This window comes from Sinocyclocheilus rhinocerous, unplaced genomic scaffold, assembly GCF_001515625.1.
Source record: "Sinocyclocheilus rhinocerous isolate Xijiao unplaced genomic scaffold, SAMN03320098_v1.1 scaffold481, whole genome shotgun sequence".
In the NCBI taxonomy this organism is placed as follows: domain Eukaryota; kingdom Metazoa; phylum Chordata; class Actinopteri; order Cypriniformes; family Cyprinidae; genus Sinocyclocheilus; species Sinocyclocheilus rhinocerous.
In genome coordinates this window covers 1152385-1171164 of record NW_015657695.1, presented here as the reverse complement: position 1 = coordinate 1171164, position 18780 = coordinate 1152385, and the positions used below count along the sequence as shown (strand labels likewise).

At 39.7% G+C, this 18780-nt stretch overlaps 1 protein-coding gene across 11 annotated transcripts in view; it reads right to left on the bottom strand.

Annotated features, from left to right (window-relative positions):
- The window catches only part of caskin1 (CASK interacting protein 1), a 104306-nt gene that overhangs the window by 5153 nt on the left and 80373 nt on the right, over nt 1–18780 (bottom strand). For 3 of the 11 annotated variants that reach the window (XM_016529577.1, XM_016529581.1, XM_016529578.1), the window contains exons 7-20: nt 12735–12843; nt 12109–12229; nt 11908–12002; nt 10857–11004; nt 9200–9430; nt 8895–8921; nt 7296–7400; nt 6709–6824; nt 4754–4853; nt 4382–4485; nt 3062–3172; nt 1954–2055; nt 1734–1872; nt 416–1611 (exon numbers count right to left, since the gene is read on the bottom strand). In XM_016529577.1, the coding sequence (XP_016385063.1) occupies nt 416–1611; nt 1734–1872; nt 1954–2055; nt 3062–3172; nt 4382–4485; nt 4754–4853; nt 6709–6824; nt 7296–7400; nt 8895–8921; nt 9200–9430; nt 10857–11004; nt 11908–12002; nt 12109–12229; nt 12735–12843 (2704 nt within the window). The remainder of the gene's footprint in view (nt 1–415; nt 1612–1733; nt 1873–1953; nt 2056–3061; nt 3173–4381; nt 4486–4753; nt 4854–6708; nt 6825–7295; nt 7401–8894; nt 8922–9199; nt 9431–10856; nt 11005–11907; nt 12003–12108; nt 12230–12734; nt 12844–18780) is intronic. The other 8 variants (XM_016529580.1, XM_016529579.1, XM_016529583.1 and 5 more) reach the window with 8 other exon arrangements.

Genomic DNA, 18780 nt, shown 5'->3' with positions numbered 1-18780 from the left:
TTGCCCATGGTGGTGGGAGAGGTTTGAATGGAAGATACACATTCTATGGACTGGTTTCTTTTATACTCATAACAAGATGACATTAGGAGTAATTTCTTAAAGTGACAGGACTAATCTGTGTTCCACATGGGCACATAACCAATCTGTCACCGCCAGAATTCTTGCTGGTTGGTAGGGGATCAAATACTTATTTCACTCACTGAAATGCAAATAAATTTCTACCCTTTATATAATGTGTTTTTTCTGGATTTTTTGGTTGATATTCTGTCTCTATCCGTTAAAATATACCTACCATATAAATTACAGATCCTTCATTTCTTTGTAAGTGGGCAAACTTACAAAATCAGCAGGGGATCAAATCAATATTTTCCCCACTGTAAGTATCATCCCAAAGACACAATGACAACCACCTTACCTGCAGATAGTGACCTGCAGACTTCTGTAAAGAGAGACCCTTGGCACCCCCACCAATGGAGGACATTTCCAACATGGCTGCAATGCTCCTCACACTACCGGCACTGCCCGTGTCTACAGTGCCACCCAGGTCGCTTGCACGTCTTTGTGGTTGGTAGGGGACCTCCAGAAGAGGTCCACTGCTTGTCTCCTTGGGCACTTCCGTCAGATTACTACTGGAGCTTGAGATGGCTGAACTAGAGCGTTTGGGGGGAGGTGGAGGAGGACCCTTCTTTTTCTGTCTGAGCGCAAAGGACTGGCTTCGGTTGACATTTTTGTCTGCTTGCCCTTTCATTGAGTTGCTGCGACCCACCCGGTTCTGTACTGTGGCATACTTTCCTCCTGAATCTGGCACATTTAGCTCGTCCCGCTCCTGTTCACCATCAGACACAGCATAGCGATTCAGGCTGTGGGCACGTTTCTTAGGCAGACCATATTCATCACAAGCTTCGTCGCCTTCTGGAGGCAGGCACAGGAGTGGTACTGAGACAGCAGGTCCTTGAGGTGCAGCCTCCTTAGTTTCCACAGGCTGGGCTGCTGGGTGTGGATGGGACCTTTGAGTGGGGGATTGGGGGTGAGCACGAGATGTCATGGGCTTTTCGGTCTGCTGATGCAGCTGAGAGCTAGGTTTTTGTTTACTCGGTGGGTTGCTCACCGTCTGTGAGGTGGGAGGCTTTGTTTTGGTGGGCGTTTGTGGTGGAGTATAGGGCGGTACTGTACCTTGGGGATAAGACTGACGCGGTTTTGGCTGCGCCGATGAGACACTTCTCTGCCCCCCCTGGCTGCTCTGGCGCATAGTACGTGCTTCCTTTTTGGGTGGCCCACTAGGCTCTTCGGTGTCTCGGCTCTTGTTCATACTGTTCTCATGCAGACTGCGGGCTCGGTGTTGTGCTCCCAAGTTGCTGTTTGTTCTCATTTCTGCGCCATCCTGCACATCAGCAGGGCGTGTCAGAGCAGCCTGTAACTCCCCGCTCAGTTCACTGTCCTGGAACGTGGTCAGTTTAGGGGACATACACTCTCCGCTGTCGTGGGGTGGGCTCTCAATAGTCATCACCTCCTGAGTGACTGGGGGCTTTTTACGCAATGTGTTGCGACCGTCAGAGGCCTTCTGGATCTCTGCCAGCTTCTTTACTGCAAGCATAAGCTTCTTCTGGTGTCCTAGGTAAATTTGGATAGAGAAAGAGAGTAAACCACTATGGTCAAGCAGTGTGGAAAGAACAGAAGTTTGTGTGTGTGAAATCACTTTAATAGTATGGATCTCAGTCCACTATCTATCTTACCAAGTTTTGTAATGCCAATCTCCTGAAGGTCCTCCCACGTGATGTCAGTGATAAATTCAATGTTCTCGTATCCATTTTGGACTAAGACTTGGTGATACTGACTCAACCCAATCATAGCTAACCACTCTCCAAGACTCGCCTGTAGATTAAATTACAAATGAACAAATTAACATCTGGATGTGTGTGAATGTGTGTGTGTGTGGTTGTGTGTTAAACTCACTGGTTTTTGGTCAGGCAGCCACTCATTAACAGTGATCTTATTGATCTCTGAGGTTATCTTCTTTCGATGTCCTGGTTTGGTTACTCCAATAGCTGTTAAATCCTGAAAATAAATATAGGAGCCCCTAAACAAGCCAATTACATTTCAGCACCCTAAAACCTTCATACACACTAAACCAAGTGGCATATATTCTGCGCATATGAACATTTACACACAAATTTACAATATTATACGCAAAATTACATATACACATAAAAGATAAAACACTTAAAATCAGACATATCAAACACTCTGATTGCCAAAAGGTGCCAGGATGATAGAAGCAGATGCAAAATAAAATAAAAAAGGGAATGGGAAAAAAATAAATAAAACAATACCAGGAACAAGTGAGGAAAAGAAGCCTTTTCAGAGTACCCCCAAACATAATTATATAAACATATTCTAATTGATCATGTCCTCAGTGTTTCAACAGAACACCCCTGTTAATTCTGCTTTCAGCAATGACACTATGTAAATCCTATGAAGTCAGTGGTTTAATGTAATTAAATGTGAGTAGATGAGCTTTCTTTCAGGAATTCCAATTGCTCAAAGATTAATTTCAGGTTTAGTAATGCTTTTGACTTAGTAACAGATTTAGTAACAGATTTACACTCCATAATATTCATGAAATTACCATTAATAATTCTACTACAAAATATGTTTATGAGATGTTTAAATTGCCTTTGATTTTATTAATATACACAAAAATACATACAGTAGCTCACAACAACATGTACATTAATCACAACATATGCTTTAGTAATTCATCAAGATACCAACATAACATAGTAGGAAAAGACAAACACATTTGACAACCAAGACAGTGGCACTGTCTGGGGGGATTTTCTGGGTGAGATTTTCCAACTTGCTATGGGCAAAATTCGAACTCTCATAAAACCTGTGTGCTTCTGGCACATTGTTAGCAATTTTATTTGAAAATTTGAGGATAATTTGTTGGTTGATTCGCTTCTTTTCTGTGCTTTGAGTGGGCCTGTGAGTGTTACATTTAGGGTAGAGGGAAGTGATGTGAATAGTTCAGGGTGGCTTAAGGGGGTGGGACAACTCTTACCTCTGGGGTCATTCGGCTAATGGTAGGAATGTCATAGCCGGCGCTGATGAAGTTTGGAGCGTAGACCTGCAGCTGAAATTCACTCAGCCATTCGATAACAGCCTCTGAGCTCTAGAAGAGAAGATAGGTGGCAGTCTATCATTGTTTGGGTCCTGTGGCTGAAAATGGACCAGACCCCAGGCCAACAAACTGAAAACATTAGTCCCAGTGACCAATGTCTCAACTCCACTAAACTTTATTAGTTCATAAATAATTAAAACCTGCCCCTACTTCTGTTTGGTATTATACTGGAGTAAAAATTATTGCTCTTGGTCCAGGTACCTGCTCTGGCAACAAGAGCCAAAGCTTTAGCAAATAAGGGCTCTTATGAACCAAATGGTTCAGTTAAAAAAAAGGAGTGTCTGCTTTGGAATGCCATTTCCCTGAAAGTAGGGGGATGTACTGTAACTCTGTGTAGGAGAGGCAAAAATGGACATGGGCAGCAAAGAAAATAGGGCTGTTTTGAACAGATGGCCCTCAGTCCAGAAGTCCAGCATGGAGCAGCTCTACTCAGCAGCTCCAAAGTCCCGCTGGGGAAGATATGGCAGCCAAATTTCTCTGTTATATGACTCTAAACAGTGTAATTTCTGATTTCAGCTAATTATAAAAATGACATCAAAAGTGGCGAGTGTCAAATATACATTACCAGTTTGCAACATACAAGCTCATTCATGGGATAAAGGATAATAACACCTAGACAGTGTCATATTCATTTTGTGTTGATACACCTTTCTCGAAAATATCAGCGTCATAGTCTCATATCCTCTACACTCACAAGTCTCAGTGTGGACAGACTAAATCTTGATTATGTGCCATTACCATATCATCTCTAAAATACACTCCACATTCAAATCAAAAGTCTACATTGTTGGGTACTCTCTGAAAATAAATAAAAAGGTGAAAATTACTGCAAATAAGGCAAAAAATTGGAATGGACTTCAAAATGTAGCAAAGAAAATGAAATGAATGATCAGAAAAGATCAGAGTGAAAGGAATCGCTGTCAATATTAGACAGTAGTATCAGACAGAGCGGCTGACAGAAACCTGAAGCTGAGGACAGCGTGCAAGGAAGCCTGCGGAGAAGCCAACTCACCGTGTCCTGACGACAACCGAGAGCACGTAATACCGATGATGCCAGCTGTGAGAGGAAGTGCTGGGAAAGCATCCTGGATGTGCAGATGCCAGTGCATGCATGCGTATGTGTGCGTGAGAAAGTGTTTGCTTGTTTGAGGGAAAGGTAAGGGGACAGTGTGATTTGAGCGGGAGTAGGAGTCTCCTTACCTTCCCCTCGGGCAGCACCTCCCCTTTCCTCTGGGACACCGCCTCCCCATACGGCTGCTCATGAAGTGGACAGCTTGACAAACTCTGACTGCGTGAGGAAGGTCCTAGAAGAACCATGAGATCATTCATACACATTGGAGCACTGCTATTGCACAAACCAATCCCTTTTGTGTTTTCTGACCAACTACTCCTCTTAGCCAATCAGATCTTTGTGATGCTTACACCCACAGCTATTAGTGCAACCATCTGGCACAGAAAAAGCAGCCAATTTGTGAAATAAAAAAGATAAAACATTTTGGATGAAGAGACTTCTTTGTGACGAGATTCTCGTGTGATTTCTTCTCAAAAGAGTTGTTTGACATTCCCACTAACCTTTGTTGCTGGAAGCGTGAGAGGGGTGGTCCAAAGACTTGGTCTGCTCCAGCAGGTGTTCTTTAGCTTTGGCAGACTGGGACAAAACCGTTGCCAGAAGCTACAGAATGAACAAAGCTCATCAGATCAAGAAATAACATGAAAATATCAATGCATATCTATGCCAGTTGGACTTCAAGTTCACCTCCCTTTTGTTCAGCTTTGAAGAATAAAGGTTTGCAAGAATGAGTAAGTGTAAAACGTTCCTTTGGAAAATTTAGGTCAAACCAGCTTCTCGTGGTAGCAAGTTGAAGCTTATCACAATCAGGGCAACCAGCTACAGGGGTTGAGGTCAACCTTGCAGATCATCTTGATCAATCTGGTTAGGGCTGGTAGAGAGTAGCTTCTGATATTGTTGGTTTTACATAGGTTCTAGCTGGTTTAAGCTGGTCATTTAAAGTGAGTAGCTGGTCCAAGTGGGTTTAGTTAGACTGATAACTTGTAGGGTCAAGGCTGACCTTGTAAACTATCTTGAGCCTCTTTATCGTTATAACTGTGTTGCTATTCTTTAATATTGAGAACGATTTTTGGAACTATATCTTTATAGTTATCTTTATAGTTATCGTTCTTGGTGTGAACAGGGCTTAAGCCTATAGGGAACAAGAATAACAATGTGCAGTAAACGGTAAAACTGCACTACAAACCAATGTGTTCATAATTAAGATAATACATTAAATTATATGGTAAGACACACCAATTTGCAATATCAAGCAGCAAATCGAGCTGTTTTGTACAGCTAAAAATAGCTGGATGCGGATGAGACCAGAAGACAGACCCATAAAATTTACAAATGGCCAAGTCCGCTCTTACGGGAAAAATAAGGTAGATATTTTTAAACACGTACACACAGACCACTTTGCGTTTTCTTCTTCGCGCAAGAATGACGTTGATCACTACTTTCCGGCATACACCATTCTTATCAAGTAAGGGTACTGTTTGTGGTGGAAATGCAAGCCAGTTTAGAGTGTACCATCCCAAATCGTACTGTACTATACCATACTGTTCCTGCTCAGTGATTAGGGCTGGCAGACCAGCTTCTAATGGTAGCTGGTTTAAAATGTTTTCTAGCTTGTTGAAGCTCATTATTTATGATTATTTAGGTCAGTGGTTGTCAACCCTTTCATCTGATGCACTCAGTTGAGTTCATGGAGCACTCACCTAACAAGCTGATGATCTGAATTAGGTGCGTTAAATAAGGAAGACATACAAAATGTGCAAAGCAGTGGGTCCCCAGGACTGGAGTTGAGAACCAGTGATCTAGGTCATTGGCTGAGTTGGTTCAATTGACTTTTTGCAAAACCCACCTTCCTTAGTTACTGTTGCTATGACATAATGCTATGACATAAAACAATGCTGCTCTCATGCCACACACCATGTTTTCAAGCAGTAAAAAATACATCGCAGAGCAAAGAGAAAACTGACAACACGCCGACAGACAAGACAAAGCAGGCTACTTCTGGAATGAAGCAAGGTCTCAGCTTTAAAATTGTCTTTTTTTAAGAAATTCAAACAATAAATACCATTTTGTGGCACTTTAATGTGTCGTGATAGATCACTGTAGCGCCTCAAGATGGCGGATTCAAGATAGTCAGATGATCGTTTGAAACGCATAGTCAGATGCATTTCCCAAAAGCAACTATGGTCACAAGTTCCGTCATTACCAATAGAGTTCAATGAAACTTACGATCCTAGTTAGCTGACAATGCTTTTGGGAAACACACCCCTGGTTGACGTGGTTGTTCACATTAGCACATTATGACCTGTTTTTCTCAGTTCTTGGAGATTGTTCTATTGCCAGTATTACTAGATATAAGACATGTCTAACTATTTAAACCAGCAACATACAAGTAAGTTCTTTCAGGCATCTTCTCAAACCACAATTGGAGTTGAGTCACTTTGCATGTCAGATAGCTTACCTTGACACCCTCTGCCTGTGCATGAAGGATATTGCTGCTGCCTGCGCTCTGTCCACTACCAGAGGATCGAGCACTGGCCACACTGCCTGAACTGCCCACACTGCTGCGGTCTCCACCTGGAACAACAAGCCCCCAGCAGTCAGCCCAGTCGGATCACACCTCCCCGAAACCCTCCAATCACACCATTATGAACTTCCCCTCTGCAATGCACTGATCTGATACATGGGATGACAGAGACTTACATAACAATGGTGACCAAAGACCAGGTGACTGATGACACACGACATGTTAGCATAGTCACTAATACAAACACACTCAGGCCCACGCTGCCTTCATTGAAAATGCAGTTTGCACACACGGCTACAGACACACACATCTGTGAATTGTCTGTACGTGTGTTCTTGAGGGAACGACTTAACGGATGCTACTCTAACAGAGCAAATGAGAGCCTTTCAATGCGCCTACACGCCTGCAGTTGAAGAGGTTTCTGAGGTCAGGCGTACAGCAGCTGCACCGGGAGCGTGGCAAAGCAGGGGGAATTGTGAGAGAAGAAGAAGAGGAGGAAAAGGGGGCAGCCCTGCTGTTACCTGCCACAGGCTTGCGCAGCACCCAGATCTCCTCGCTGCTGCCGCCCTGGGGACCACCGGCTGGGGTGGGTGAGCCATGTGGACTGGACTCTGAGCCGCGAGAACCTTTAACACAGAAACCATCATTAACTGTGCCCTGGCTTGGCCTCATCAGAAGTTTTCTGGACAGGTCAGGCAAGAGGACAGCTAAACTATGTCTAAATTATGTCGCTTTAGCAGTCTGCTTGACTGCAACCCTCTCTCTCCCTTTCAAACACACACATAAGGTAAGCACGCATATATATATACTGTATATCTAACAAATATATATGAACATTTATATACAGAGGTACATGAAATATAAAAGAAGAAACATGTACTGTATATATGAGTATATACACATATATATGCCTTGATTTACACATAAACATAGGTATGACATATATAATATATACAGGGATATATGATTATATATGTAAATAGGTATAACAACAAAAGGTGTTGCAGTGCATTACAGGAGCATAGTTCATTAGGATTCTAAAGCCATCAAACCACAAATGTACATTAATGTGTTCATATACAAATAAACGCAATAACATCTTACAGTAGCTGTCTCTAATCAAAGAAAAGTCTCACCAGACTTTTAAAAAAATATTGTTAAAGGGAAAGTTCACCTAAAAATGTAAATTCTGTCATCATTTATTCACCCTCATGTCTTTTTTGTGAACACAAAATAAGAATTTTTTTTTCATGTTTATGTCCATACAATGAAAGTCACTCACCATAGTTGATTTGGACACCACTGACTCATTGTATGGACCAAAACACACCATTTCACAGAATCTTCTTTTGTGTTTCACAGAAGAAAGAAAGTCATACAGGTTTGAAACGACATGAGGGTGAATAATGATGCCAATCTTCATTTTTGGGTGAACTATCCCTTTAGGGTTTGTTTCACAATTACCAGGCCCAGACAGAATGTGCAGAATTGTTTCACCATTTTAAAGGAAAAAAATCAGTGTAATTTTTCATAATAGATTTAAACGTGGTGTTAAAGGGAACTGAAAGTACAGGACTTTCATTGGTAGCTGAAAGTATATCAAGATTGGCTGTGGCCACCGTTCAAATTCTGAGGGCACTGATTCCACATGAGCCTGATGATTACTGATCACTTACATCTAAAACAGACATAAACATATTCCAATTTACGACGACCCAGAGTACATAAGAATATCAACATGCTCCATACCAATATCAAAGTTTGGTGTGATACACAATCACTGAAAGGATCAGAGTTAGTATATATGAATGGACAGATCAGTACAGTTGAGACAAAGGAGAGATGAAACAGACAGATGTTCATTGACGGCACACACACAGACTGATGTTGTGCAGAGATGCAGGTATGGAGGGGTGAGAGGCTGGCTGTGCATTCCCTGTTGGTCACGTGTAAAAGAGAGAACGAGTGAAGTGGGCAGTGGAGCGAATCCCAGGAGTGGTCATCACAGAGAGGGAAAATGTAGCACCAAGTTCAGGGAGATTTAGGAGTAAAAGAGGAGAGATAACAGCTTCAACAAAGAGAGGCTGTGAGCCTCTTTTTTGCTGGTTAAAAGAACTTACTAGCCAAATCTTGGTCATTCTTGGCCTCTAAAAAAAAAAAAAAATCAACAACCAAAATAATGTCAGAAAATGAAATTAAAATTAAATGTAAATAAGGAAAATTTCAGAAATAATAATTTCCAGAAAAATTAATTCAGAAAACTTTAAGGAATTATTGGAGCTAATTGATTATTGTTCATATTCAGACTATTAAAATGAGAACTACTGTAATTTAACACATTCCTTAAAGCTTTGTGAATAATAATAATTATTATTATAAATGATATTAATAATAATACAGTGGAGACAGATTAGGGGATCTGTACCTTGTCCACTGTGCGGCTCTCCTGGGGTGTTTGGGGACCTGTTATAGCCAAAGGAAGTGAAAAGTGGCAGATGGGAATGTGGTGGCGGAGGTGGAGGAGGCGGCAGGATATGAATCTCATGATACGAGTCCCCATTCACCATGGCAATGGCGGGCGACACAGGGCCGCACACCGGCGCACAGAGCTGTATCTTTTGATACTGTTGGGTACAAGTGACTGTACTCCATGAACCTAGATACGACAACACAGCAACCACCACCACCACAACAAACAAAACAATTACACATAAGAGAGGGAAAGCAAATTAACTCAACACAAAAATCACAACCAATCACGAAATTCAAAACAGCAAAACCATAAAAGACAAATCGAAAGGAAGAAACGCTTGCTTTGTATCTCGAACTATTCAGTGTGAATGGAGTGAAATGCATGTAACTATATCATCTTCAAGGTCTCGATTGATATTTTATGTGCATACACTCAAAATATACATATATATACATATATATTTGAAATATAAGCGATGTGTGGAAATGCAAGGTTAGTGAATGAATTGGAAATGGGCTGGTGCTTTGAGTGAAATGAAAAGTCTCTTTCTGTAAGTGCCTGAGGAGAAATAGCGTGATCTTCTCAAATGAGAAGTTTAGTATGCACGACTCTTTTCAGTAAGTCTGTGTGTGGGTGGCCGTGCGAGTGCGCAATTTGACCATTTATGTTCACTGTGAGCACAGCAGGACTTAGTAGAGGGCTTGTTTGAGATGAGAACTCTCCTCCTTTCACTAATTACATAAATATAACAGAAATTAAATCAGTTGCAGTATGTTTATAAAAACTGCAATTTCAGTAAATAAGGGACTATAAAAAAGGACCTGGAATATTCTAAAGCACAAAAAGCGGGGCACAAAAACATGGAAGGTGTGAAGGAGACTGAGCAGCAGATGTAGACACAGACATGGATACTTAGTGAAGCATGAGACACAATGAACACATAGATTAGTCGCCTGCTGTCATTCCCAAACAGAGCCATAGACCGGACATAAACCCTCTGGATGGAAAGAGCGCACTTTATGGATCATAAAAATCTGCACGGGTGCACAGAAAAGTCTTCTGATGCCCAAATATTCTTCCTATGAGTGATAAGCTAAAAACATCTTTAAGATCAGGTTTCTTCTCTTCTCTTCTCTTCTCTTCTCTAATACCATTAGCCTCAAAATTAGGTTCTCTAGCATGGATAAAGAGGTACTTATTGGCCAATGTGAACTAAGAAGAAGATCTACGTAGATGCCCACCATTACATGCAATTGTTTATCACATTCCAGTTGACCAGCAGAGGGCGCAATCCAATGAGTTCTGCTGTTCTGTCTGTGTTTGGATGGAGACCTAGCTACTATTTGAGGCACTATTATCAGCAGATTCCTTTCTGACAGCATAAAATGCTGTATAAACTGAGCAATAGGAGATCAGAAAAGAGCTAAAGATGCTCCACATTTGCCCTGTTTTTGTTGCCACAAAAGCAGATGGCCCTGTCTGGCTCTCAATCCAGTGCACATGAGCAGCATGAACAGCTGGCTGCAAACAGAATCAGGGTCATGTGAGTTTAGCAGCATTACTTGTGCATCTGTGAGTGCGTGAGGTCTCAGTAAGAGGCAGCACTGACCCGCCTGTTGTCCTCTCTTACCCGCAGCCCCAGGCCTCTTACTGATCACTTCCACCAAGCTGGAGGGGAAGTAGCCCACTCTGTCATTTCCTGTGCGGTTATCATGGATGCAGCCCTTCCACCTCCCATCTGAATGTTGCTCCAGAACCTATATAAGTAATGAATCGTCTACAATCAATCTACATCACCTTTAATACTTTGTAATGCCAAAATTGAGTGCAAACTTAAAATCAGAACTTCATTTAAAATCTTGTGTTTATTAAGAATGTTACGGAACTGTAGAAATTTCAAATGTTATTTTTATGTTTATTTTTAAATTATACATTCAAAAGTTTAGGGTTGATGAAATTGTAATGTTTTTGAATGAGGTTTCTTATGCTCAGCAAGGCTGCATTAAAATACAGTTAAAACAGTAATATTGTGAAAAAATATTAATTTTTCACAACTGAGATGAGATTTTACCCCCAATTTTTTTAAATTTAATTTATTCCTGTGATGTTAAAGCTGAATTTTCAGCATCATTACAGAAAAATAAACAGATACTTAACTAAATAGGCCTAGAATAAAATAAACAGAATAAATGTCCATAAATAATAATAATTTTAAAAATGTAAATTTTAAATGTGTGTAAAACATTTTTCATAGGCATTTGGAGCAATTTTGTGACTTTTCTGACTTCTGACCTTTGTCCTGAGCCCTTGAAAACTTCTGAACTTGAAGTGAAGTTTTGAAATTAGACCATTCCATTAGAGTCTGAAATATCATACTATACAGCAAGAAGAGATCATATAATAAGGTGCTGACGTACTTCTCTAAATTATTTTTGAAAGTCTGGGGGAAAACACAGTCAACAGCACCCTCTGTTGACAAGTTCTGAAAGTACACTGAACTATCTACAATTATTTCAAAGGATTAATTTGGAATTTTTTATGCAGTCAAAATTGACCTGAGACAGTTTGAATTTTAATAATGCATGAGAGTAAAACAAATTGACTTCAAACTAGCTTCAAATATTCATAATTTGTTTTAGAGCAGGTCTTATGAATATTACCGTGATAACATCTCCAGCCTTTATATTAAGGCTAGTCAGGTCGTAATTGTTACAGTAGTCCTTCAGTGCCCTGACCTGCAAGGCTGCTGAGGCATCTGCATTGAGATAAACAGATATAAAGTGCATAAGCTACTACACATCACATATGAACATATACTGTATATAAACACAAACACGTATAAATAAGTGAAATATATTTACCCCTTTTCTTACCTCGCAGCATCTGCTTGATCTCTCGGCTGGCCTGTGTAGCAGTGAACTGGTAGACGATGTCCAGCGCTGTCTGGCTGTATGTGTTCCTCACTGTTGCATTGATGCCACTCTGTAGGGTGAAAGTTAAAGCAATAATAGATAATGTACTTTGGGATCCCTTTGACTAACATGGGAGATACGTTTCTCTATGAAATATAAAAGCTCGATCTTTTTACTTCCCATTTAGATAAGAGGTTGTATGAGAAAACAGGCCAGACTAGTCTAATCTGTCTGGCCACTTCCAACCAATTCACTAATCAAAATAATTTAAACCTAACAGCCCGAATCTGAGGGAAACCACCATATCATTGAAACTGCTAGTCTGAACCTAAATGGGCAGACTGTTTGCTAGCAAAGTTGGATTAAGACAATTATGTACACCTAAGTAGGCTATATCAGTCAGTTATGCTCTTAATACAATCAATGTTATCACAAACAGTAGGCCTATGGGTTGATCAGTCAGTCAGTTAATTAAATGTTGGTGCTTTTTCTCAATTCTAAATTATTGGTTTTATTTTATTTGTCGCGCACTAAATTCCCCTCAGGGATCAATAGCAGTTTCTGTGTCTACTTACATCCAGCAGGAGGCGCACCACATCAGTCTTCCCACACAGCGCAGCCTCATGCAGGGCAGTGCCCGCTTTGGTCTGCCTGTTGATGTCGATGCCGGCCTGGATCAGCAATCTATTAAGAGAGGACAAAATTAGTAACTAGTTTGACTCAACCACGGAAAAGCGCTGTGATCAAACTGCTTACATCTGAGACCAGAATTCAAGCATAGATCATCATTTTCAATTAAACTTATTGTCCTCAAGTGATCATCTTCCTGATGAGTTTTTTTTTTGCAATATCAACCAAATGGCTTTGCTATACATTATTCTGCTTATTATACAGCTACTTACTAAATAAACAAACAGACATTAATTATTGAAGTTATTGAATTGCTTTATTATGCGTGGAAAAAGAAAAGTAAAAGAGAGTGTATGAGTTTTGGGTGCCAAGTAGAGTTTAGTGTCATTATAAACCACAGGATGGCACATCTGAACAATAACAATCAAGTATTTCAGAGAGCCATGTAATTAGGTGTAGAGTAAGATGGGGTAAGATGCCTAATAATCTTATTTTTTCTCTCTCTCTCTCGTGATCATATGCTACCTTTCAAAAATTTAGGATCAGTAAGATTTTAAATGTTTTTAAAGAAGTCTCTTATGCTCATCAAGGGTGCATTTATTTGATCAAAAATGCATATCTTAGATTAATAAAAAGTTCAAAAGAACAGCATTTAATAAAAATAAAAAGCTTTTATAACAATATACACTACCGTTCAAAAGTCTGGGGTCAGTACTTTTTTTTTTTTTTTTACTTTTTATTAAAAGAATAAGAAAAAAAAGTATCACAGTTTCCAATAAATAAATAAATAAAAAGTACGCAGTACAAATGTTATTTTAAATTATAGTAATATTTTACAATATTACTGGTTTTACTGTATTTTCAATCAAATAAATGCAGCCTTATTGAGCATAAGATACTACTTTAAAAAACATAACAAATCTTACTGATCCCAAACATTTGAACGGTGGTGCATAAACAATGTCATCTCAACACATTTAATAAATGGGTATGTGGTTCTTAATTTTGTGGTTTCATCAGAATATCAACAGAGTGGGCACAGTAGGGCCAGAAATTTGTGAAATAATTTAATTTGAATCCATAGTGTTCTTCTATTAAAAAATATGAGCAATAAAATATGTATTTATTCAAATACCTGTATATAAGTCATAGTATAAATCTACCTTTCAGCTGAATCTCTTTTACGGGTATTCAGCTTTGTCTGTCATCAGTTACTCAATTATTCAACAAAATTGTCAAAACACAATTTTAAATAGAATAGTTGATTTAGTTTTTTTACATTAATACAATATACATGAACAAAAATGACAACAAAAGTCATTTATTCTCTAAAAGTATACCTGGGGTTGGGGGTGTTTCTATGTTTCTATTTATTTCCCTTGATAACACATTGGCTGATGCATCATCATCCTGTACATGCTAAACTTATTTTTAAATATGTTACATTATGTAAAAGTAAATAAGTGTCTTCCTCATCTTACCCTACTATTGTATAATAAACTGCAAAATAGCCCAAAACCCCCCATTCAGTCTCCCGAAGATTGAACAGCCTCTATTAGAGCACGACCTTCTGACACTAGAGTAAATTCAATTACGGCAGCAGGACATCAGCAAACACAGGTGGACTGAGTCATGGCTACAGAGAGGAGGATGGGAAACAGGGTGAGAGAACTTGGCCCTGGCGCTGCATCAGACACCTCCCCCTATAATTAGCTGCCAAAATGACCCGTTTTAGCTGCACATAATGCCCTCTCATGCTCGACCTCCCTTGGAAAATGCAGCAGATCAAATAACATATTGACTGGTCTGGTGTGCACACACTGGTCTGACTGTGTGCTGAGCCGTCACTTAACATCAGACCACATTGGAAAAACGGTTTCTGCTAGTGGGCAAATGGCCACATTCATCTGTGTTAATTAAAGGTATGAGAGCATTAACACACTTACATGACACTGAGTTTAAAAGACAGCGTTTTAATATGAAGGTAACAGCTCTGGTTAGAGGTGCCATGATCCATTTCTTTCACAGATATGAATAACAAATGAAGCCTGCTTTCATATTTTCCCTCACTGCATCAATCTATTTAGGGCCGGCCAATGCGTACGGCCTTTGGGGTTACTGGATTAATGATGTAATTAACAGCCTTGCGATAGCCCCGCGCTCTGTTGCTGTAACCTGCACAGTCACGTGGCCTATAATTAGCTCGAGGCCGATCAGAGCTGGAGAGAGAGGGAGACGTGTGGGCACATGTGACGGGGAGGGCTGCTGTCCGTGGGTCTTATTCTAATGTGCGACACAGCAACACTTACAATCCAGGCAGGCTAATTAATGACGAGTGTCAAATGTGCAGTGATAGACCCGGTGATCACATGGAGATGTTTGAGCCCCTCTTATAGTCTTTATGAGACATTGATCAATCTAGGGCCAAATAGCTTGTCGTTTTATATTTTGTTGGTAATGTTCTTCAAGGTTTGAAATCAAGAATTCATGTCACCAAGGTTAAAAGCTCAAAAACAGATCACTGAGCAGTCCAATCCAGCATGCATTTGTATTTATTTATATTAGTATAGTAATCCAGCATGCATTTGTATTTATTTATATTAGTATAGTATATTCATAATACTATATTTTAAGATGCAGCAGGAAAGATAAACTCTGCAACTAACGTTTTTGCATGTTATATAGCATGTTTATTTTGAAGAGATAGAAGCTTTCTTTTAATTGCGCACAACATTCAGCACTCAAGTGAACAACGTGTCCCTGGATAACTCAGTTCATTGCTCCTCTTTTGAAGTTTGAGTCCCTCATGGCAATAATGACTATTGCCATGAATATTTGGGCTAAACTGTGAATTGCTCACATCTTCATACTGCATGGTTTTTAGATATAATGCAATAATACTGATTTGATGCTGAAGTTTGAGAAATCTAATTAAAATTATTTTTTTTAGATCAAACCTTATGTTCAGGTTTGACTACAGATGTAAAATAAAGCAATGCTAGTTAGTGGTTATCAATTGGATCTAAAGGCCCTAAGACATATAAAAGCCTCTTGTGAATGAAATGATTAAATTTTATGTGCTCCCCTTTTGATATTTCGATTTACCTTATATTGGATATTATTAAAGCAGCATTAAGTTGATTCTGGATGTCATTATGTGCAAGAAGTGTTATTTTAGTATCATTGAGACCCTATTATAGTTTTTATAATTTAGTTTTACTATTTTGAATTAGTTTTGATTTTAATATTTTGTTTTCATTTGAAATTTAATTAAAGTTGTAGTAATTTTGATGTGTGTTTTATTCGTATTATTTTAAATTAATTAATTATGGCAATATAGTTTTTAAAAATTTCAGTTTTAGTTTTAGATTTTTAGTACATAAAGTTAAATTAAACAAAAATGAGAAATGTTTTCTTGGCAACTAGTTGAAATAATTGTTTATTTCTATTTTGTTTCAGTTAACATTTATTTTATGCACATATCAAAACAGTTTTTTTAAGGTTTAAGTTTTAATTAACTACAAGAACTCTCTATAGGTACACCAAGGTTAAACAAAATAAAGCCCTGCCTAAAGTGATATTTATACCAAGCCAGCCCTTGACCTAAAAAGAGTTTGACACCCCTGCTCTAGAATATACACTGACAGACATCTGTATTGACACCTAGTACTGATCCTTATTGGCAACTGCACTGATAGTCCTGTTAACTACAGGGCTTGAGACTGAGCCTATACATCTATCATCATAATCATAACCAGAGGCTTTAAATCAAAAAAGCAAACAATACATAATACAATTGGTTTTATACATAGATCAATCAAATAAGGAACATTTGTGTGTACTGTATGATGCAGTGATTAATGTGTCAGTCTGATTGTTGTCCAGTAAAATGTCTGACATGCAGTGTAGCATTAGGATGGTACAAAGGCAGGACAGTGCAGAATACCTCTGATCTTCCTCTCATCTCTGTCTGATAATGAAGGAGGTCTGGCTCTGGCTGTCACAATGATGAATGGCAGTGTGTTGTATTAGGGAGTGGATGGGGCCTGGCAAACCCAGAAGAATATGGCTGGGGACGTGCACACTCAACCGTGTTCATGCTAGCAGTGGGAAGATGGAAAGATGCCCTTCATCACAAGCAGGTGCAGCTGTCTGCACACAGATACAGCAGGTGATGCTGAGGACATGGCTTGTCCAGTGTCTCGCTTGAGCTTGTATGTCGATGCACAAAATGCACGGCTGAGCCGAGATTTGGAGCAATAGATTTCTCATCCAATGTAAATAGTTGCATGAGGACCCCTGGGCATTTGTATAATAATGCAATGGGAAGTCACATGATAATTGACTTACAGCTCATCAAAGAGTTTCTTTAATTAGCTGATTTCTCCAGCTCCAGGCCAGTTCTGATAATACTCAGATCTCATCACAGTGATTAATGTGTCAGTCTGATTGTTGTCCAGTAAAATGTCTGACATGCAGTGTAGCATTAGGATGGTACAAAGGCAGGACAGTGCAGAATACCTCTGATCTTCCTCTCATCTCTGTCTGATAATGAAGGAGGTCTGGCTCTTGCTGTCACAATGATGAATGGCAGTGTGTTGTATTAGGGAGTGGATGGGGCCTGGCAAACCCAGAAGAATATGGCTGGGGACGTGCACACTCAACCGTGTTCATGCTAGCAGTGGGAAGATGGAAAGATGCCCTTCATCACAAGCAGGTGCAGCTGTCTGCACACAGATACAGCAGGTGATGCTGAGGACATGGCTTGTCCAGTGTCTCGCTTGAGCTTGTATGTCGATGCACAAAATGCACGGCTGAGCCGAGATTTGGAGCAATAGATTTCTCATCCAATGTAAATAGTTGCATGAGGACCCCTGGGCATTTGTATAATAATGCAATGGGAAGTCACATGATAATTGACTTACAGCTCATCAAAGAGTTTCTTTAATTAGCTGATTTCTCCAGCTCCAGGCCAGTTCTGATAATACTCAGATCTCATCACACACACACACACACACACACACAGAGAGAGAGAGATCAATGGCTCAATCAAAATGGGTGAGTGTGGAAATGAATGGTGAGATGAAACATGAAGTTGTATGTCTTATACTGTAATACTGAGTAAGGCAGTGGCAAAATAAAATAAAATAAAATAACATAAAATACCTTGTTCGAAAAACCTTTTTCCCAGACATGTCCTGCTTGGAATTTATAAATTGCCTAAAATGTCCAGGTTTTGGCCTTGTTTTCCAATTAACATGCTCTCTAGAGTCCTCATACATTATATGCAAGCGTATTTGTATTGTTTTAACCGTTATCTGTAAATCCCACCTTCTTTGCACCATTTGGTTGATTATGAACAATGTCTGCATGCTATTGGTAAAACTACGTTTCAGTTATTACCTTAAGCAAGTATTAAAAAAAAAACAAGAAAACAAAGCCAAAACCCAGACATTTTAGGCAATTTAAAAATCCCGGCCAGGACAAGACCTGGAAAAAGAGATGATATATGGTCACCCTTCCAAACTACGGCAGAGTTTTTGTGGAATTATTGGTTTTGCAATTCTGCTTGGTGCCAGTAGAGCAGAAATGGCTTTGTTGAACATGACGTGATATATGGATATTGTAATACATGTTACGTGACTGACTGTTTCCCCTTCTCTCTCATGAGCGGCAGTAAATCCAGCACTTCTGACCTGCACACGCCGCCTGCATCATCATCACATGCTCATTGGCTGCTCATTAGCATCAGTGAGAACGCGTCTGTTTGCAGAGTCTCACTTCATCAAGCACATGGATCCATTAACACTCAAACACACACAGCGGGGGCCAGCGTCACATCACACCAATGGCTCATAAAGTAAACTTGCATTAATATGATGTAGGCTTTTCCCTTCCCCCTGTACATTTCCATCCCAGAGCTCCAATCCATGCTGCAATGTTTGATTATGTTTATGACCATGAATAGAACAACTTTCTTAGCTCTAAAAA